The sequence below is a fragment of the Daphnia carinata genome, chromosome 7, assembly GCF_022539665.2.
Source record: "Daphnia carinata strain CSIRO-1 chromosome 7, CSIRO_AGI_Dcar_HiC_V3, whole genome shotgun sequence".
In the NCBI taxonomy this organism is placed as follows: domain Eukaryota; kingdom Metazoa; phylum Arthropoda; class Branchiopoda; order Diplostraca; family Daphniidae; genus Daphnia; species Daphnia carinata.
The window spans coordinates 8328883-8349931 of NC_081337.1; the positions used below are offsets into that span (position 1 = coordinate 8328883).

The following is a 21049-nucleotide window of genomic DNA, read 5'->3' on the forward strand; positions in this document are numbered from 1 at the left end:
AAAAAAAAATAAAATAACAACGCACCATCTATCGTGTGTGTGTGTATGTCAGTGTCTTTTCCACCTCATTCGCAGTATCAGAGAACATTAGTCATAATCGTATTCAAATCATCCTAATCGAGCTGGCAAGACACATACACATACACATACACATACACGCAGAGAGAGTGTGATGAATGTGTGTGCTCCGCACTGGCGCTGCCATCTCTTCTTCTTCTTTCCGTCCTTTTTTTTTTTCTATTTTTGCCGTAAGTCTTGTTTCAAAGAAGCGCACGAATTTATTGCACACAGCACACCTTCGAATTATTCAGTAGCCTCTGGTCAAAAACTGGTGATTTGATGGTGCACACGTATTTATCTTCCTGGAAAGAACGCGTACGATTTTCTAAGTTTTTTGTTTTGTTTTGTTTTTTTTTATTAAAGAAAACAAGAATCATTGTTAAGACAAAAAATAAAATATTAAAAGAAAAGGGGTTTTATTTACAATCACGTACGACAAAGCATTTCGGTCCTTTTTTTTTGTTTATTATTATTTAAGAGAAAACAAAAGGAACTTCGGGCCTTTTATAGGAAACTAAAAATATATCTTTAAAAAAAAAAGTCTTCTTCTTTTTCTTAATTCGTGTCTTTGCGTGTTTTGTATATTCTTTTTGAAGTTTGTTGTTTTGTTTTGTTACGGTCGTTTCTTAATTAGTGTTTGTTTCTTTTGTTCTTTTCTTTTTTTGAAAACTCTTTTCACCATTGCATTGGCCAGCGTCGCAAAGAGTCGATGTACGGAGGATCGTCGTCGGACGAGAACAGGTCTTCGGGTCACGCCAGCATGTCGGACGGACACACGAGCTCGTCACCACCCGCCGAGACCCTGCCCAGGCACACGCACTACCGCACCTGCCTCAACGCCGTACCTGAAGATGACAAGTATGAATTCGTTTTTCCCGAAAAAAATAGAATTGAAACGCATTTAAAATTCATAGCTGCTTATTTTTATGCAAAAAAAATTCGCCGATTGACCCACAAAAAAAAAAGGAAACGCATTGAATTTATGTAATGATTGCATTTTGTATTTTTTTTTTTTTTCTTTCTTGTTTCGTTTGCCTACTCTTCACACTTCAAAATAGGATGTCGGCCAACTGTGTCACGCCGCAGCAGAGTCACCCGCCCAAGACCAACAATAACAGAAGAGTAGTGGCCGGCAAGGCCGTGTCGCGCCATCGGGGTCTCACCGGAGTCAAAGTATGTCGTTGACGTTCTAAAACTGACTGATTATCGATTCATAATTTTCATGTGGCGTGTGTGTGTTTGTCAACGTCTTTTCGTTTCAGCATTTGCCGTTGAAAAAAACTGGTTTCAAAATTATTTAATTTTTTGATTTGTTGTCTGCATGTGTGTGACGCACAGGATGATCTGTCATCGCAGCTGGAACACGCCACCGGGCTAGAGGACATCAAAATGGCCATCGAGCAGCTGACGTTGCGCTCGCACGGATCGCGTACGTCTTACTCGACGTCGACCTATTCGAGCTTGAGCGGGAGCGAGGGCGGAGCGGAGCCGATGCGCCGACTCATTCGTCATTCCTCCCTGGAAACGATCAACACCAACGTGACAGTTGCCGACGAGTTCGTTTGGGTCGACTCTTACAATCGGCTGGTGGAACTCCAACAGTTGCCTTGGTCCAATCACGATGTCCTCAGGGTCATCCAGAACGGGCGCATCAAAGAGCACCTGGAACGCGTTTCGATGGAGACGGTGCCACGCCTTTCCTATTTGCTCCAGCGCGCTTTGGTCCGCATCGCCAGAGAAACCCAAAGACTCGCCCGTCCGTTGGCCATGTGTTCCAAACAGGAAGTCTGCTCGGCTCTGCGCATCGTTCTGTCGCCAGCATTGGCCGATAGTTGCATCAAGGTAACTCATTTTCACTTGGTGGATGATGAACGAAAATGAATCGTTTAATGACTTGAATATTTTTTCCTAACGGGCTTCTCTCTCTCTCTCTCTTTCATTTTGTCATTGGTGTCCATTCAGGCGTGTTTGCGCGCCGCCGCCATGTTCACCGTTTCGGGCGATATGGTGCGCCAAAGTAAATCGGCCAGAGCGGCACTGCAACTCTCTGTGGGCCGATTCCATCGCTGGATGTGCGACGTCCGCTTGGGAAAATTCATTCACGAGTAAGGGAGTTTTAAATTTTTTTTTTTTTTTTTTTTTTTTTTTTTTTAAAAATAAACCACGTCATGGAACACACCCGTGCAATCGGGGAGAAACATCTGTCCTTCAGCACCTTGTTTCATTAGACGTTTTTTGTGTGTGTTTTAATAGTTATGCTGCTGTTTATTTGGCCGCTGGCTTGGAAAATTTGCTAGAAGAGATCATGATGCAGTGCATGCCATCGGATCAAGAGACCCTGCTGACGGCCTCCGTTTTGGAAAACGCCATCGCTAACAATGGCGATCTGTGGGGCTTATTACAACCCTACGCTCATCTGAACGCCGGGAGGACTGCTACTGGTAATTACCCAGCTTGTTGAATTCCTTTCGATCGTTTTTTTATCGTCCCATTTAAAGACTACAAAAAAAAAAACAAAAAAACTATAAAGAAAAAAAAAATATATAATATATTTATTTGGTATCGTAAAAAATAAAATAAACTATTTTCTTAGGAGCGTTGTCGCTTCCGAGGTGGCCGTCTCAGTCCGGGTTGGATAGCGGACTGCGCGGCTCCGGATCCGTCTCTTCCAACGGCGACGACCACAGCCGTTCGGCCAAAACACTTGAACAAAGTTTACTGACGACTTGCGTCGGGACCATCAACGAGTTGCACGAACTTCTCCAACGGGTCACTCAGTTCCACTTCCGCCATAGCGCTCCGTGCCCAGGAGCCACACCCAACGGAGGATCCAAACAGGCTCTCACCTGGGCATCGTCTGCTCTTCATGCCCTCTTTTACTTTATGCGGTGTTCGCAGGTATGTGGCCCACACGCAATGCCAAAATAAAATCTGAATGCGTAATTTGATTCTTGGAAGAAGAAGAGACAATTCTTTTGTCTTTGTATTCATGCGTTCTTTTTGTTTGTTTGTTGTTGTTTTTTTCTTCCCTTGTTGTCTACCATCACAAACAGTTGGAACACGCAGAACACGCACAGAGAGCTCCCATCCAGGAACTGGTCTACGAGCGGCCTTACATCGTGTTGCCACCGCTGATTGAATGGGTCCGGGTCGCCAGTGCGCACGCAGAACATCGCCATTCGTCCGTATTGGACAAAGACGATGTTGCGCAAGCTGCTAGACTTCTTCTACCCGGAGTCGATTGTCCCATCAGAGCCTACGGGTATGTGGCCTTAATATCCCAATCCAACTGTCATCCCACTTGATTCAATTAAACATGTGTGTTTTTTGTCTGTTTTTGTTTTTCCTGCTGCATGAATGGAAAACAGGTTCGAGGAGATTCTCTGCCCACGACGCCACATGGACGATTTGGAGTGCTCACGCAAACTGAAAATCGATTTGGCCTTTAAGATGCTCAGTTCGGCTCGTAGCGACCTTATTCCGCACGCTTTGCAGCTATTGCCATCCACAAAGGTACAAAAAACAAAAACAAACTAACAGAACTTGTCTTCCCGTTTGAAACCAGCTAAACTGTTCTTTTTTCAACGTCTATTCGAATAGATTAACACGGTCAGCGAACACGGACTGACACCTTTGATGCTGGCCGCTATCCGCGGAGACGAAACTTTGGCCAAAGTGCTCTTGGACGCCGGAGCCGACGTGGATGCGGAAACGCCCACGATTGCCGGAGCGCAAACGCATCCGGGAGCCTATCCGAACCCCGAAACTCAACACTGGACGGCGTTGACTTATACGGCCGTCCAAGGTCAGCTTAATATCGCCAAATTGCTCCTGGAACGAGGGGCTAATGTGGAAGGTGGAGCTCGACTTAGTGAAGACAAGTGCACGGAAACGCCGTTACAGGTACGAAAGAGCTCGTAAAATTTTATTCATTTTCATTTCTCGGAACTTACACGTTCGATTATCCCTCGTAACAAACTGTTCTTTTTTTTTTTAATTTTCAAATTCATTTACGTTTACAGGTGGCCGTTGGATCAGGAAATTTAGAAATGATTTCAATGCTGCTCGCGCATGGAGCGCGGCCATTCCTATCGACATTAGTAAGAGACACTTTGTGCTACTCTAGCTCTGCCCAAAAAGGATGTTACAGGTAACCAACAAGAGCACCGTTAAGTGATGTTTATTGTTTCAAATCTTTTAACTGGTTTGGTTTTTGTGGTTTCCGTTTCTTGTAGTGCCATGGCCGTCGCCGCCGCCCATGGTCAACGAGCTGTGCTGCACAAGTTGCTCTCGCATCCGGTCAACGGTAACAGTAATGCTGAAGTGCTATCATTGGAGGAGATTTTGGCTGAAGGGGCCTCTCATTTAACCTCGGATCGTAGACCGACCCGTTCGCAGGTACCACGTTCATACGAATCTTAAACATCTGACGAAATGCTTATCGTTCAAATTCTTTCAATTCCATGTTGAACACGAAAAAAGGGTTCGGGGTCCAGTAGTTCAAGCGACTCGTCCAGGTCGGGTAGCAACAGCGCCAATGGCGGTGACAATAAGTTGCAGGTTGTCAAGCTGAACAAAGGACAGATCAAAGCCCTGCAGGAAGCCATGTATCACAGTGCTGAAAATGCTCATCTAGACATTACCTTGGACTTGCGCAACTTGGGGGTCCCGTGGACCCTTCACTGCTGGATGCACACTCTAGCAACGGCGCACGAACATTCGCTGGAGAATGTCATCGACCAGCTGCTTCAGGACTTTCTACAAGTCTGGGGACCTGATGACTACTCGACCCAGTTTGTTGACGAGTGTTTACCCATCATCTTTAACATCTTCCGTTACAGCAAGGTATGAATGTTGCTTCAGTTTTATTACTATTGCTGTTGTACGATCAATCATTAACCCGTTTTCGTTTCGAAAACAGAACGAAGGGACGACTCTCTTGCTGGCCGACATTTTTGCAACCTGTTATGGAAGAGAAACAATCAAAGAGATTCGTGATACATCACTTTGCGGAGGGCCTCGAATCGATCCAAAGTTTGTCAACAATCCAGAATTAAGTGACGTCCAGTTCCGCGTTGAGGGCCGAGTCTTTTACGCTCACAAGGTTTGCCAAAAATGGACTGTTAATAGTAGCAGGGCAAGTTGACTGATGATATTTTTTGGATTATTAGCTCATCTTAATCACTGCCTCGCCCCGATTTAAGAGCATGCTCAATTCCAAATTCTGCGAGGGAAACCCACCAATTATTCAAATCAACGATATTCGCTACGATATTTTCCAGGTGCGAGAAAACGATCACTATTTATTTTGACAGTTCATGCTGATTTTTCCTTTCGTCGTCTGCTTTTTCTCGCGTGCAGATGGTGATGCACTACTTGTACAAAGGAGGATGTGAGAATTTGGACGTCAATCAGAATGACGTGTTGGAGCTGATGGCTGCGGCCAATTTCTTTCAGCTTGACGGATTACTCCGCTTTTGCGAATCTAGGTGTTCCACTCTGGTTGATTTGGATAATATCGTCTCGATGTACATTCACGCTAAGGTACGTTACCACTTTCACATTTGGCAATGGCTTTTCGCTCCTCGTTGCGGAAATCTAATAACATCTGAATAAATTTCATTTAGGTCTATAACGCTGTCCAGTTGTTGGAATATTGCCAAGGATTCTTATTGCAAAACATGGTGGCTCTATTGACTTACGACGATTCCGTCCGGCGTCTTATCTTCGGAAAGAAGCTCCACAATCACGATGTATTAGCCGGATTGTTGTTGACGCTACAAGCGCGCATCAAGAGCCGCTCCCAGCACAAGTTGAACAAATGAAAGGAATGTGTCATGTTTTGACTGTTTTTTTTTTTTTTAATTCAGTTCCACTATGCATTTTTTTGTATAACTCCTTTTCATTATCCATTATCTTTGTCATGTATGACACATCGAGTAAAATCAGACAAGTCGGTCAAATAAGTATTGTTTTGCTCAGCGCAGTGGATTGAGTTTTATCCCTTGAATGTATAGTGGCCATGTCCCTTATCCTCCTCATTATGTTTTTAATAAGGGATGTGGACTCTATACATGAAATGTACCCAATTCTTCCCTCCCCCACTCCCTCCATACGCCATAACTACAGTTTTTATGTATAATGTCTTTAATTATTGTATTGACTAACATTTCACCTAAAACTCAGGTTATGCAAAAACCCGAGATTTGCGTTGTTAATTCACGCCATGATACACGAGCTTCGTCGAAACTAGTATTGCAAGGTGATGGTCTGGAGAAAAAAAGACCTATGGACTAGTTCCAGTCTCATGCATGCCGTCGTGTTAAAACAAAAAGGTTAACATTCCCTCGACGAAGCTCTCATTCCCTCTTCTTTTCAATTACATACAAAAAAAACTGTCACTCCATACGAATTGCTTGCAGGAGGCGACAGAATTATATTCAGCATAAAGCTCCAGATATATTCCATGTGTTTGTAAAGCAAATTAACACGAGTTAGCTGTTGGTGTACTTCTATCCATATTATGAAATGCGACTGAAATATATAGTTTTCCCTGATCGTTACCTTCTATCTTTGAAGCATCAGTAATCAACTTTCTTATTTATTGATTTATTTTTTTGGCCTCGAACGTTGTTTTTCTTTTTAGTTTATTATTTGTTTGCCGAATGCTGTTAGCGTTAACCGCTTGCAATACGTGCGGCAGATGGCGTTAAAAACGGATTTGGCGGTTTTCTTACCAACGTTGCAATTATTTCAAACTTTTATTTTTTATTTTTCCACGTTCGCGCCACTTGTTGAACTTCGTGTGTCGAGGGTAGTAGGAACACGTGTTCTACTCTCGGTAGTCGGTACTGCGTTTCAAAAAACAAATTGATTGGTGTCAAAATGCACATTGAAAAAGTACATACTTTTTTTCGCTAAGTTCATGATTGAGTATAAAGGCAGCTTATTTAACCAATTTTATCATAGGTTATTATCGAGGGATTTAAAACCTTCAGAAACAAAACAGTTTTGTGTCTGAAACCGGGTCTCAACGTAATAGGTATGGTGTTCACTGACATTAAATGTTGGATTACATGTCTCAAATGTTTATTATTGTTCTGTTCAGTTGGGAGAAATGGAGCTGGCAAAACTAATGTCATGTGTGGTACGTATTGTCAGAAACCAACTCTAATTGTTTCTTTCTTTCTTTAGTATTAATATTTCTCCTAAAATGTTTTCAAGCCATACGGTTTGTGTTGTCACACGAGTTTCATCACCTTTCTCAGAGAGAAAGAGAGAATTTCCTGCATAGCTCAGCTGGGTTCCGTGCCACATCTGCTTATGTTGAAATAATTTTCAATAATGAAGATAGACGTTTACCAGTGAGTTAAGTGCTATCATGCAGATCTCGAGTAGCCTTAGTTTCCCTTAAATTCTAATAGGAAGAAACAAAAGAAGTGAGCTTAAGGCGAGAAATAACATCAACCAAAGATGTTTACCTGCTCAATGGACGTAGCATTTTGAAGCATCAAGTTCAGAATGCTTTGCAATTTGCTGGGTTTTCCAAAGTTAACCCATACTACATTATAAAGCAAGGACAAGTACGGTTTTTTTTCTTGAAAACACATCCTTTATGCTTGAATGTGTGGCCTAACTGGTGGATGCAATAATAATTATTATTATTATCTTTTTATTTTTTGCAGATAAATAATTTAGCGATGTTGTCGAACGAGAAACGACTGGCACTACTCTCAGAAATAACAGGGGCTGGTTTATGGAAAGAAATTCGACCTAAAGATGATTCACTTCTCAAAGGTTTTCCGTAATTTGCAATTGGCTTAGGGAATTTAGGCAAATTTAATTCCATCCGTGTTACCATTGTTTTCTATTGAAACTATATTTTTAGATGCGGAATTTAAAATCACGGAGCTGAGAGAACTTGTTAAAGAAACGGAAGACGACCTCACGCGTTTAGAAAAAGATGAACGTCAATATCGGAAGTGGTCAGAAATCAATACAAAGAAACGAGCCGTCGAAGCAACTTTGGCTAGGAAAGAACAGGCACAACTGGTAGAATGCATAGCGAAGGTAACTAACAAATGTAATTTAACAAAATTCGTGTAATTCCATGGTTTACAATCTGTTTAGGCGAAGATGCAATTGAGTAACGCACAAACTGAAGGCCAGACAGCAAGCGCTGAAATGGCACAAAAAAATGAAAACGTAGCCGAAGTCGAGAGACGCTCCAAATTGTACCAATCGGAATTTCGTGCAGCTCAAGGGAGACTGAAATATCTAGCAGAAATTGCTCAGGACCTTGCGCTGGAACATAGCAAGCTGGAGCTAGAACTAACTGACAAACGCGAAAGATCAGCAAATAACAATACGGTAAGCATTTCTACTTAAGTAATACACCCAATCCTAAGTTTACTTCCACGGACGCGCGAATTACAGGAGAAGCTCAGCGAGGAGCTGTTGCGTATTGAAAGAGAAATATCCGAGAAGAACGAGGAACTTTTAGTTGTATGTAATGACTACGATACAACAAAGCGTGAAGAATTCGAGATTAATGCAAGGTGGGGTATAACTATTCTGAATGATATCTAATTCTAAACCTTTTGGTTCAAATTAGATTGATGCTGGACGAGCAGCGCCGCCAACAACTTTTTACAAAACTTGGGCGGGAGGCCTTATTTTCTTCTATACAGGAAAGAAACCACTGGATTAAAGACGAACAATGGTTTGAAATGGTAGTTCTATGCATCGTGAAAAATCCTTAGTCTCTAAATTCTCTATATACAGTAAATTAAATCGGCTCATTCTCCAAGAAGAGGAAGAGCTGCGAAATATCACCGAAGACATGAAGGACGAAGAATTGAAGGCAAAAACTTTGGAAACCGTTATAGCGGTATGTTGGCACGAAAAACTTCTCTTTTTCATACTTCACGTAACATCCTTTTCTGTCGTGTGTTAACGTCAGGGTATCGAGGATGAAAAATTGGCAGCTCTGAACTCGGTGAAAATACTGAATCAACGTAAGCAAGACTTACTATTGGAGCAAAGGAGATTACGAATGTCCCGCAAGTACCGTATCAAATGCTGCATTTCAGTTTAGAACATTTCCTTGACATGTTTTTTTTTTTTTTTTTTTTTTATTAACTTTAGTGAATTATGGCGGAAAGAGTGCGACGTACGTGACCACTGGAAACAATCGTATGACAAACTGGAAAGACTCAAGTGCCAACTTAGGAGTGCAATGTTTTCGGTAAAAGCAAACTTTTACGTTGTTTGAGTTTGCTTTGTTATAGCTAGATGCTTAATACTTAATAAGCAAAACTATTATTACAGCAAACCCAAGTCTTGGAAGGTATTGCAATGATACTTGATAACATGAAAAGAGAAGGACAAGGCACCCTTGCCTTTGATATGGCATCTCAGTATCGTGGCTTACTGATCGATCAGTTTACATGTGCAGATGAAGTATGCTGTGCCATCGACGCTGTGGGGGGGAACAGGTTATGATATTGCAATGATTTTCATACACTTTTAGAAATGATGTTTAACATGAACTTACATTACCCCTCGCAGACTCTTCTACAGTATCACTGATACCGATGAAGCGGCTTCTGAGATACTGAAATGGATTAATAAGGAACCTTACAAAAATGGGTTTGGCTTACCGGGTTCATTTAATTTCTATGCTCGCAATCGGCTTAAAAGAACTCCTCCAATCGGCCCCATCAGGGTATGCAGTTCATTACTATACAGAGGTTTTTAATCCAATTAATAACTGGCAAACAGAATCAAGATGATGTGATGCCAATGATGACCATAGTGAACTGTGCCCCCGAAATGACGCCTGTTGTGGAACAGATTTTCGGCCGTGTGCTTGTGTGTAGGGACTTCGATGTTGCTTTACGCACCGCGAAAACGTATGACATAGATTGCGTCACGTTAGAAGGAGACACGGTAAATATATTATTAGTTGCATGTCTTGTTTGTTCTGCCAAGTAAGTTATAAATTTTAGGTTCGAAGGAACGGTGTTCTTAATGGTGGTTACCGCAATATTGCTCATTCTGGCTCCAAGATCTATTTTGAATTGAAACAAACAAGGGAAGTAGAACAAACTGAATTGGCCTACCTGCATGAAGTGGAAATTGAAATCCAAGTCGCGGATTACAAATGCAACGAAAATGCAAGTGAATTACAAAAAATTGAAACAAAGCTTAGCCAAACAAAAGTAGAACTTCTTGAAGAAGACCTGAAGAAGCAACGTAGCACCTTATCTCTTTCAAGGCAAGCACTAGAAGGAAAATTAGCGATAACCAGGAAGCTGATGATGTCTGTGGAAGCGAACCGTGCTAAGATTGAAATGTTAGAGGACGAGCTTGAGAAGGTAACAAATGAAAATTTTTGGTTAGAAAAAAATAAATTAACATATGTTGCACTAACAGGACTTTGAAACGGAACTTGGATCAGAGGAAAGGTCCGAGGTTGACAAGTTGAATGAAAGAATTCAAAGCGACAAAATAAATCTTAAAAATGTAAATGCTACCCGACTGAAGCTTGAGGGTATGAAGAATTCCCTAGAGTCACAATTGAATGACCACCTCATGCGAACAAAACAAAATCTTGAACGTATCATCCGTGAGAAAAACGACTGCGGTCCGTATGGAGCCGAAGTCAACAAGCAAGCAATAAAAGACATGGATGAACATCTTAAGAAACTTGAATCGAGGATGAAAGAAAATAGTAAAGAAATTGGGATTATTGAAGACAGAATCGCCGAGTTGTCCAAGGCAGTTGACGAATCCAAAAACGAGTTAGACGGTGCCAAAAATCGACGACACGAACAACAAATAGAGTTGGACAGGCGTCATGATGCTGTACGTATTTTTCTAGTTGGATTTGCATTTGACGCTGATATGTTTGTTTTTTTCCTTTGCGTAGATAAACAGGATATTAGAATCCATCAAGCGCAAAGAAGCTGCTTTGAAGGTTGTCATTTCAACGCTGGGTACCCTTGGAACTTTTAGAGAAGAAAATGAAAAGAAAGTTATGAATATCTACGCTGAGTACAACGTAAAAAAGCTGGAGCGAGAACTAATCTTGGTAGTCGGAAGAAACAAAAGAGAAATAAGTAATACGTTTTTGCAGACGTGCTAATCTTCGTTTTTAAAACAGGTTAAAGACGAGCTAAAGCGCTTTGAAGGAGTCAATCAGAAAGCTCCTTTGGATTACGCTTTCACAGCAGAGAAGCTGGAGGATTTGAAGGAACAAATGGTTCGTTTGAAGAATGGTCATCGTCAGTGCATTGAACTGATTAAAAATGTGGATAGCACGAAAAATAATGCTATCCAGTACTCGCTTATGCAAGTGGCCAGATCGTTCCGCAGAATGTTCAAAACGCTGGTTCCTAGCCCGGGGATTGGCCATCTAAAATGGACTTGCGACGGCCAAGAAAGTGACTCAGACAGTGAAAACGAAGGCGAGCCCCAGGCATGCTAGTTTTTGTCTTTCGTTTCGGTGGTGTGTAAAATGAAAACCTAAACAATTTTTTTCAATCTTCTTTTCCAGATTCCTGATGTTGATCGGATCACTGGAGTCGCTGTCAAAGTGTCGTTTTCCAATACCACCAGTATTCAAGATTTCAATAGTCTTTCGGGTGGTCAAAAATCGGTCGTTAGTATGGCATTGATTTTTGCTATCCTCATGATGGATCGTGCACCATTTTATCTTCTTGACGAGGCTGATATGGTAAAAAGACTTCAAACATTACTGTTATAATCTTGGCGGAACTTGTTGATTTCTATTGGCTTTCGCTTTAGGCGTTAGATGCAAGTTATCGCTCAAAGGTGGCCGACATGGTTGGTAAATTTTCTCAGAAGTCTCAGTTCATCGCCATCACGTTTCGCCCCGAATTGTTGGAACACGCAGACAACATTATAGGAGTCTTTTTCGATGCTGCTACACAGGTACGTGTGCATGTCACTGCGCTGTAAAAACAAACGATTTTTAAATTGTGTAACCATACCGTACACAGATCAGCCGCATCACTTCCATTACAAGAGAAGAGGCACATGATTTTATAAGCAACCACGGAAGCGAATCAACCGACAGCAGTTGTTCACCTAGCAGCGGAGCCAGCCTTCAGTGAAATCCCGTTCAGCTTTTATGGCCTCCCTCAGTCGCTTTAATGTATGAAACAGTTTTTACTAAGAAAACTTTCCGTTTTTGTTGATTAACTATCTACGCTCAACAGTTAAGTGTCCTTATGCGTTTTGTTCTTTTAATTTTATATATGAGCATTTTTTTCGGGGGGCGGGGGGTTGATGGACGTGTGCATTTTACCAGAGCAGGTTTTATTTTTTAGTTATCCCTCGTTTAAGCCGCACGAATTTTAAAGGTGTCTTGACACCCTTCAAAATTACATTTGGGCGAAATATTTTCAATACACATTAATCTCGTAGTGAAGGCAACGTTTCGTTGCTGTCGTTTCGCCGAATGCATGTTGTTTATTCTCTAAATAATTTATGGCAAAAGAAAAAAAAATCTTGGTCGTGGATTCTGGGGACCGGTTTTTATATTTGGAAAAGAATGAATTTCAATCTGGTTTTTCTCAAACAAAATACCAAAGTATTTCAGAAGCGTCGTTCTAAGTTAAAACAACTTGCACGAACTGAGTATCAACATACAATGAGTAGCGAAACCGCTGTCCAACGAAGGTAATTCATTCGTTTAATACCCTTATGCAACGCTCCTTCCAACGAAACTTGAGAAGATTTTGTTGATTCTCGATTGACTCACAAGTTCTCGTCTTACATCCAAGAGTTTTAGGTGTTCTTTCTTATTTATGTCGTAGTATCGAGATTAACGTTTCTAGAGCTTCCAAACATGTCAAAACTGGTTGGACGCTAGCTTATGTATAATGTGAACTAGGGGATACAGGTTTGGTAACTACAAACCAAGAGCATGAAAAAAAAGATCAAAGGTAAACCAATATGAACTAGAAATGTCAATGTAAAACGCGTGACTGAACGTCAAAAATTTTATTTTGAGATTTTTTTTCCTTTGATTTCTTTGATGGCTACCGGCGACAATAAATACGTTTTCAAACGATAGATGTCTCTGAAATCTTGAAAAAAAAAAGCGCCTTAAGGCACAAGTTGACAGCAAAAAAGAGAAAAAGAAAAAAAAAATGCCGGTACAATTTCCTTCACCACGACTAGGTTTCTCCATCTCCCTTCTACTCTCCCCCCGCCACATTAAAAGTCTACCCCACCAACTGGCGGTTGCTGACTCAGTCGTTCGTGAGGTATCAGCTGGTTCAGACGTCCACAGCCGAGTTCTTCGTTTTCCTCATTGGTGATATCGTCGTCGTTCCTCTTTCATCCAAGACTCCAACTGTCAAAGGGCGTATTCTCTCTTCAGCCAAACGTGCAGGTAATCTTTAAACCATCCAGTAGTCGCATTTTTTTTTTCATTAAGTCTTGTGATTCAATCACGAGGGGCTTCTGTCACCTTGAATTCTTCGAAAACATACTTCCTCCCCCCACTGGCGTCGAAATTCCTTTGTTTGACAGATGGCCAGCTCGTACGTTGGTTGGGCAATGTTTTTCAAGTCTAGTTCTAGGATGGGAAGCTGGTAGAGTTATACTTTCTTGTTGAAATGTCGAGGGTGAAAAATGAACATGTCAGCTGTTTTTGGTTAGATTCATTCGTTAACGGGCGTGGCATTCTTTCTGACAGCCGGGTGAGTTCCTTCTTACTTTTATCGACGTTGATGTTGAAACAGAATGCCAATATTATAGAGATTTTTGGCTTTCTTTTTCAAAATATTTCTGCGGTCTAATTATACGAAATGAGATTGCGGTGTTCTAGAATAATATAATCTGTCACATCCTCATCCTACATATTCAGCTTTTTCTGGCTGTTGTTTTTATGAAACAACGACGCCACCACACAGTGGAATCCAATTTTAGACTAGACTAGACGTCATTAAAGCTGCCAGCTCTGCAAGGCTGAAGTGAAGGGGGGAGGGGAAAACAGTTGTGTGTGTGTGTGTGTGTACGAAACGCTCCGAAAAACTTGAAACGTGCAGGTTTCGCATGAGTCAGCGACCGTTGATTTGACTTGATGATATGTTAACTAGATACGAATTGCGACTTTGAAGTGAGTCTAACTTTTCTTAGCGTAACCCGTGGAATTTCTTCGAACTCGATTAAGTATTCCTTTAACGAGTTAATTCAAGGAATTAATATTTTTTGTTTTGCTTTAATGACTGTATAGAGATTCAAGCTTTTTGATAGCTTGGGAGAATGCATTCGTCTGGGGTCTACCTGTGGAGTTTGCGCCGGGGTTTTTTCTTTCCTTCTATCGTTCGTTTTTTGCCATGAGTCATCCGTATCGCCTCCAAGGACTTCCAAGCTTCGTGTTCTCCTCTTTCGATTCGTTCTTTTTTATATGCCTTTTTTTGTAAATGTTTTCCGTCCTTATAAGGACGAAAGCAGGCGACCTTCTTTTTCCGAGTCACGCCGGTTGGTCCGACAGCGTGCCTGTCTGGGTACCGGAGCCGTTGTGGTATCTTATAGACGTTCTTCCAGCTTTCCTCTTTCCACGCTTACAGGTTCTCTTGATCGAAAAGATTCGTTCTCAACCCTGTTTTCGAGAACTCCTTATTTGGGTTGAAACAAATTTTTTTTTCCCCGAGAAGAAGGGTTATGTGCACGTATATCTATTCAGAAATGGCTCGACTGGATCGCTTCACCTTGTTCAGTCACCGTTTGGTTCACCCCAACGATAGCTTCCCTCGCATGTTACCTTCGTCTGGGGGAATCTTTTACATTCTTCTTCATTGATGGAGGGAGATTCTATCCCTCTTTCCAAGGGAATTCTTATGTATAAAAAACGAAAAAGGGCTACGGATTTTGGTGGTGTGTATATACAAATAAACCGAGATTTTCGTTTTTATTGACGCAAGGGCTTTGTGCGTGAATCATACCCGGCGGCTAGGTAATGACCGGACTGCGGGGAGTGGGGGGGAAGACTTGAAGCGGATAAAAACACGTACATGTATACACTACAAAAGCCGAATGGAAAACAGAAAGAAAAGGAAGAAACGAACAGGGAAGAGAGAGAGAGAGAGACAGACGAGAGAGCTGCGCAGATCAAGAGGATACCTCTCGAGGTTATTCGTGGTTAAATATTTAAATCTTCCTCTCCTCTTCATCATAAGGGCCCGTATTGTTGTTGTTTTCACTGACGAGGTCGTCTTGTATTAAATAAGGAGTTTTTTGTATGTATCTATTCATCTTTTTTCCCCTGCTGGCTGTCGGGTTGGGGTGAATTTTTGGTTTTTCTCCCGTCGTCGTCTCTGGGAACAATATCAACAGCTGGCGTATAATTTTTCCAACTGTGGGCGCCATTAACGGAAGCGGAAGGGGCGTAAAGTGTTCCCTGCGGTCTTTGAGGCCAAACGTAACAGCGAAATTTTGTTTCGTGCGGATTTTTTTTTCTTTTTCCTTCGGACATTAGCTGCTGTCTGCTCTTTCCAGTTCAGTACTCCGCAAACTTAGACACGAAACAGCCAACGCAACATCTGTCGATAGTGGCTATATTCCTTGCAGCAACCGTGGTTAGTTTCCAAATCATTTCGTTTCTGTATGGTTGACTAGTTCCCTTGCCCCCTTTTCCCTATTCCGGCTATTTGCCCCTCAGTCTGCTGATTTTGTTGCGCACTCGAAGTTTCTTGATGGGTGAAACGTTCGGCAAGAAGAAGACGAGGTAAAAAAAAAAAAGAAGAAAAGAAAACTACCACAGCTGCTTGCGTACATTAAGGTCTGTTGTACTTCCTAAAAATGGAGAGTCGACACTCATCAGTGCGAAGGGTGAGCCAGACGCTGGAGAAAAGCGAAATGTCTGGAACTCGACCAGGACAGGGTTTTTTTTTTTTTCCTCCCTTTCTTTTCCATACTTGGAACGAACACACCCGGAAAAAAAGAAGATATATTTCTGGTTAATGTCATTACTTGAGGGAAAAGACACGAGTGCGTGTTGTCCTCCCTTTCAATATACTTTACTACGTGTCCCCCCAGTGGAAAGAAAGAAAAAAAAGAGAAACGGGCATTTGTTTGCCATGTACCAAAGTATAATAATGCGCTTCGTAAAGTTGTCGCAGATACAGCAGACATTTGGACACATGTGTGGGCGCGGAAGCTAAATTTACTGCCGTCTCCGATCAACCAGCAGTGAGCGGCACGAGGTGTTTTCGGTCGACGAACTCCCGACTCTTTCCGAAAACAGACGATGGAGCAACCAGCTACCTTTTGTTTTTTGTTTTTTATTCTTTTCTTACCCCGAAAATTTATCTACTCGTAATTCGATCTAGTGACATCTAGCGGTATTGCATCATTTTGTTCCGTCTTGAAATTCCTGAGAAAGTCGGTATCCTTTCCAGGTGAAAAAACCCACAGAAACAGAGCATGTAGACGACCATATGGCTGTGATTTTCCCCCTTCCATTTTTTTTTACGAGCCGTTTCTAGGGCACCACCCGTTTCGTTGGGAATGGAACAGTTAGCCATTTCGTGGAGCTCTTGGTTGGTGCCCAAGGTGTGAGAGAAATTCTGAGGCCATCTAAGAAGGACGATTACCTCTTCGTATACCTGATGGTTTCAATTTCTTTTTCTTAAACAGTTGTTTGAAGGTGACTTGGTATAACCTGGATCGTGACTCTTCAATTGCCAGAACGTCTGTTTTTTTGTTTTCTTTTCTTTTTCGTTTAAATTACGCGAAAATTGCACGGATTGAAAATCGTTTTCGTGGCCTCTTGTCTGCAACACACTGTTCAGATTTTAAATCCAAAATAGTCTGCAAGGATTGCGTGTCGCTTTTACGCAAGAATAATTTTGTCGTTAGAGAATTTGGGAAACGATTGCGTTGACGAGAGTGAGGCCAACCGCACTTCTTTTTTTATTATTTTGTTTTACCAGGAGGTCTGGGAGGTTCGTTCAGCGTGAGGAACTTGCGTTATTCTGCTGGCAGTCCCGCTCTTGGCCTTTCTTCTAAATTCTTTTGCCCACATTTCAAAGATGTCGTGACCGTTTTATTTTCTTTTTCTTTTTTGCCTCTATAAAACAAAAAAGAAGATGCTGCTCCATCCCCCACAGTCTCAAGGCACCACTGTCTCTCTGTAATGGCAATCATAATCGTCTATTGTTGAAGCCACCAGCCCGGGGCGATATCCCCATTCTGTAATGAGCTCTTTGCGATTGGTACCGGGACGAAAGATTACAATAAAAAAGAACAAAACATCCCACATGCTAATAAAGATGCGAAAGAAAAATGATTTATAATTGTAAAGAAATGTTTTTCTTGCACTTAAAAACTCTTTAATATGGCAAAGTCTACAGTATCACGTAGTAATTTCAGGTGGTGAAAGACGAGGTTTTTGATAAGAGACTATCAATCATGCATTCACGAACTAGCTTTGCGTTCACCAGGAAATGCGGTTTATCGATAAAAGGTCTACTGCGTGTACGTGGGACGTGTGACCGCACAGTTGGCTCGACCAACTGTTGAAACACATTTCACATAATACGCTATCAACTCTAGGGTTAGTCGGTTCTACATTCATCCGTTCTCTTTTTCTTCCTGTTTATTCACAGTATCGCGACGCCGATCAACGAAACTAGAGCTCAGTTGACTTCTGCCTACCGAAAGGAAATATCTACTATTAAACAAAATGGCCGATGAACAAGTTCAAACCCCGAAGTTGGAAGATTTGCCCAAAGTGGCTGAAAACCTCAAGAGCCAACTAGAACACTTCAACACTGGAGCGTTGAAGGACGTCGAAACGCAAGAAAAAGTGGTTCTTCCCACCGCTGAAGGTAACTAGATAATCTTTGCTTATTTGTTTTTTGTCTGTGTCCATCAACCTGTTTAAATCGGGTTCTTATTATTTTTGATTGTGTACCCGTCACGTTTTTTCTACTCGTTTTCCTCGAGGACGTTTATTGCTGCTAGCAATTATCGTTACATCTCGTATCACTTGATAAACTACTTTGTCAAGTTCACTTGACGAACAGGTTTAAGATTTTGTATGGTGGGCGTAATGGTTTTTTTTAGTGCTCTTATCTTTGTACCCTGCGTGGGAGCCGGATGTCAATTACGACCATCTAAAGCGAGTCCCTGCTCCGTTTTAATTTAATATTTGTACGTGCTTCATCGAAAACACGTAACGCTCCATCGCAAACGTAGTTCCTTAAGAAAATGTCGACCGAGTTCCCAAAAAAATGATTAGTATGTATGAACTATATGCATATTAGATGTGCAACAGGAAAAGCAGCACAACCAGTTCATTCAAAGTGTCGAAGGTTTCAGTACCGACGCCCTTCGAAAGACGGAAACGGTTGAGAAAATCGTTCTGCCCAATGCCGAAGGTAAATCCAACGTTAACCCCAATCTTTCGCACGTCTTTCTGTGAAGAAATACAAAATAACGGCTAACTTCCACGGAACTGTGGCATTTCTACAACATGCTACCAACCAAGTTGACCCCAAAATGATAAGATTTACCGACTGCTATGTATGCGTGTGTTAGATGTACAACAGGAGAAGCAACACAACCAGTTGATTCAGAGTGTCGAAGGTTTCAGTGCCGACGCCCTTCGAAAGACGGAAACGGTAGAAAAAGTCATCTTACCGAATGCCGAAGGTAAACATAAAAACCAACTCGCCCCACAATCCCTGCTTCTTAAAACCACAGCAGTAATTTGTCGAGTCCTAATTCGTTAAGATGTCCAAGTTTTCCCAAAAAAATGATTAGTATGTGCGTGTTAGATGTGCAACAGGAGAAGCAGCACAACGAGTTAATTCAAAGTGTCGAGGGTTTCAATACCGACGTCCTCCGTAAGACGGAAACGGTAGAGAAAGGCGTTCTACCCAATGCCGAAGGTAACTTGATCGCTGAACACAACGCCCTAAATTCCACACTGCTCGACCGGAAGAATGCTGCAAAATTTAACTAGAAAAAAACAAAACATCTTAGCTCGGCCGAGTTAACAACGCAAAACGGACCCTTCTACTGGGCTACTTAACATGCTTGAATTAATCTCCTCCAACGGTGTGCGCTCGGATGTGATAACTTTAGCCCTTTCTTTAAAGTTTTGTTTTGTTTTGTTTTGTTTTGTTTGTAATTATTTTATATATATATATATAAATAAGTGCCCTGCATCGTGAACATTAAAGCTGCATTCCATGCTTAACTACTGGTGAATGCTCGACCATTGAGGATTTTAATTTTTTTTTTTTTCCCATTCAAAGCACAATTATTAACCTGTTCTTAAATTTTTTTTTTCCCCTCTATTCCGTGACAGAAATGGCCACGGAGAAAGCTGTGGAGACAGTTTTGAAGGGAATCGAAGGGTTCGACCCGTCTCAACTGAAGCACGCAGAGACCCAAGAGAAAGTCGTCCTTCCGGACGCTGAAGGTAATGTGAATAAACGTTATGACGCCGTGTATCCAAAACGCCGTGTTCATGGTGTGGGGTCGTATCATCAATGAGTCTCGTGATGGGTAGGGCTTGACATTTGGGAAGGTTTTTCACTATCGCTTATGCTATGTTCACGAGTTTAAAACATTTGAATTTAAATGGCACTTTTTTTTTCTTTACTGTTTGTTGTCCTTTCTCGACCTTTCGTGTATAGCTGTCCAACAAGAAAAGACGCAGCAAAACCTGCTTCATGGTCTTGAATCATTCGACAAGTCTGCCTTGAAGCCCACCGATACCGTGGAGAAGATCATCCTTCCTGCAACGGAAGGTAACAATTAACAGCCATTTGTTTTTCTTTTTTTATTTAAACGGCAGTCGTTTCGTTTTTCTCTGATTTTTCTGACTTTCCCATCGGGGTGCCGTTATTATTTATCGCTCACTTATTCCACAACTTCTCTGTACCCGAAAATACAGATATCGTTCAAGAGAAAGGTCAACAGCAATTGCGCCAAGGCATCGAGACCTTCGACCCCGCCAGTCTGAAGCACGCCGAAACCCAGGAAAAGAATCCATTGCCAACAAAAGAAGGTATATTCATACAAATACTAGTTGAATAATCTTTCATTCACTCACGTTTGCGTTCTTTTTTTTCCCCCTGTTATTTCAGCAATCGAGCAAGAAAAGCAGAACTAAAACTAGTTCACGCGCATTCTCTTCAAGTGTCATATGGTCGGTGGCGAGGGTTGGAAGACATGTATTCAACTATTTTAAATTGCCATACATGGTTTCGAGTCCAGCCATTGGTTGCTCAGTTTGGACTCCTTCCTTTGAATACGATTTTTTTTTGTTTTTTCTTTTAAATGAGAATATCATTATTTGCGTGGGAAAGTGAAATAATTCATGAGCACTTGCCGCACTTCCGATATTAATTTCTCGCCATCTTATTTTTCTGCATTACCGGTTGCCGATCAATGACAGCAATGATCGCCTCGGAAGTATTTGGTGTTATCACCCTATTTTCAAACTTATCCCATATCGGTGCTTGATTATCCCAATCCCCAAATTCAATGCTTCTTTTCTTTGCTAAATTTCTCGCGGTTGCCTTTATATCTTTCTCTAGTTAATTACCAGAAAAGAAAATGCAAATATCTTCTATAGAGCTTCGTTTTCCTCATTCCACACAGATTCGATTCATCATACCTTATCTGTTATCTGCCAGTGCTGTCTCAATCATTTATGAAAAATGGAAAAAGTCGAAACCTTGATCAGTTCGAACTATCAAAACCCTGCAATTTTATTTTATCATTATTTAATCCTATAGTTTCTTTTCAAAATCATCGGGAGTCAACTGGAGCTTGTCTAATAAACACCATACTTGGAAGAAGATACAAACAACATTTTATCCAAGCAATTTACATTTCAGGGAAATGAAAATGTTTTGCTTAAAATGGAAAATGTAAAACGCTGTTGAGAAACATGGGGATTTAGTCAGTTAGATATTTCTGGTTCAAATGA

General features: G+C 41.5%; 3 protein-coding genes across 9 annotated transcripts in view; all 3 read left to right on the plus strand.

Annotated features, from left to right (window-relative positions):
* LOC130687381 (uncharacterized) overlaps positions 1–6623 on the plus strand; it is a 28732-nt gene extending 22109 nt beyond the window's left edge. For all 3 annotated transcript variants that reach the window (XM_059496255.1, XM_059496256.1, XM_057510534.1), the window contains exons 4-19: positions 755–918; positions 1119–1233; positions 1399–1902; positions 2023–2165; positions 2314–2501; positions 2654–2958; positions 3114–3322; positions 3429–3573; positions 3661–3963; positions 4083–4210; positions 4296–4458; positions 4543–4905; positions 4982–5164; positions 5232–5342; positions 5422–5604; positions 5688–6623. In XM_059496255.1, the coding sequence (XP_059352238.1) occupies positions 755–918; positions 1119–1233; positions 1399–1902; positions 2023–2165; positions 2314–2501; positions 2654–2958; positions 3114–3322; positions 3429–3573; positions 3661–3963; positions 4083–4210; positions 4296–4458; positions 4543–4905; positions 4982–5164; positions 5232–5342; positions 5422–5604; positions 5688–5885 (3405 nt within the window). In that variant the 3' untranslated portion in view covers positions 5886–6623. The remainder of the gene's footprint in view (positions 1–754; positions 919–1118; positions 1234–1398; positions 1903–2022; positions 2166–2313; positions 2502–2653; positions 2959–3113; positions 3323–3428; positions 3574–3660; positions 3964–4082; positions 4211–4295; positions 4459–4542; positions 4906–4981; positions 5165–5231; positions 5343–5421; positions 5605–5687) is intronic.
* Positions 6624–6945: 322 nt separating this feature from the next.
* Positions 6946–12600, plus strand: LOC130687398 (structural maintenance of chromosomes protein 3-like). Its single transcript, XM_057510559.2, has 23 exons — positions 6946–6960; positions 7030–7102; positions 7169–7207; positions 7285–7424; positions 7485–7643; positions 7746–7857; positions 7949–8130; positions 8191–8430; positions 8497–8618; positions 8675–8782; positions 8845–8950; positions 9023–9126; positions 9208–9307; positions 9391–9557; positions 9631–9787; positions 9844–10011; positions 10071–10439; positions 10498–10929; positions 10994–11155; positions 11228–11542; positions 11621–11800; positions 11872–12018; positions 12087–12600. The coding sequence occupies exons 1-23, from the start codon at positions 6946–6948 to the stop codon at positions 12198–12200; spliced, it is 3711 nt and encodes a 1236-aa protein (XP_057366542.1). The 3' UTR covers positions 12201–12600.
* Positions 12601–13324: 724 nt separating this feature from the next.
* Positions 13325–20818, plus strand: LOC130687770 (thymosin beta-like). Of its 5 annotated transcripts, none has more exons than XM_057510957.2 (9): positions 13325–13486; positions 17709–17930; positions 18369–18482; positions 18643–18756; positions 18882–18995; positions 19418–19531; positions 19749–19862; positions 20009–20122; positions 20202–20818. In XM_057510957.2, exons 2-9 carry the CDS (start codon positions 17786–17788, stop codon positions 20225–20227), a joined length of 855 nt encoding a protein of 284 aa, XP_057366940.1. In that variant the 5' UTR covers positions 13325–13486; positions 17709–17785; the 3' UTR covers positions 20228–20818. The 5 variants fall into 5 exon arrangements, with proteins under 5 accessions (XP_057366940.1, XP_057366948.1, XP_059352253.1 ...); XM_057510960.2 differs by lacking the exon at positions 13325–13486 and adding an exon at positions 15568–15677; XM_057510965.2 differs by lacking the exon at positions 18882–18995 and having other exon boundaries at positions 13326–13486.
* Positions 20819–21049: the final 231 nt, after the last annotated feature.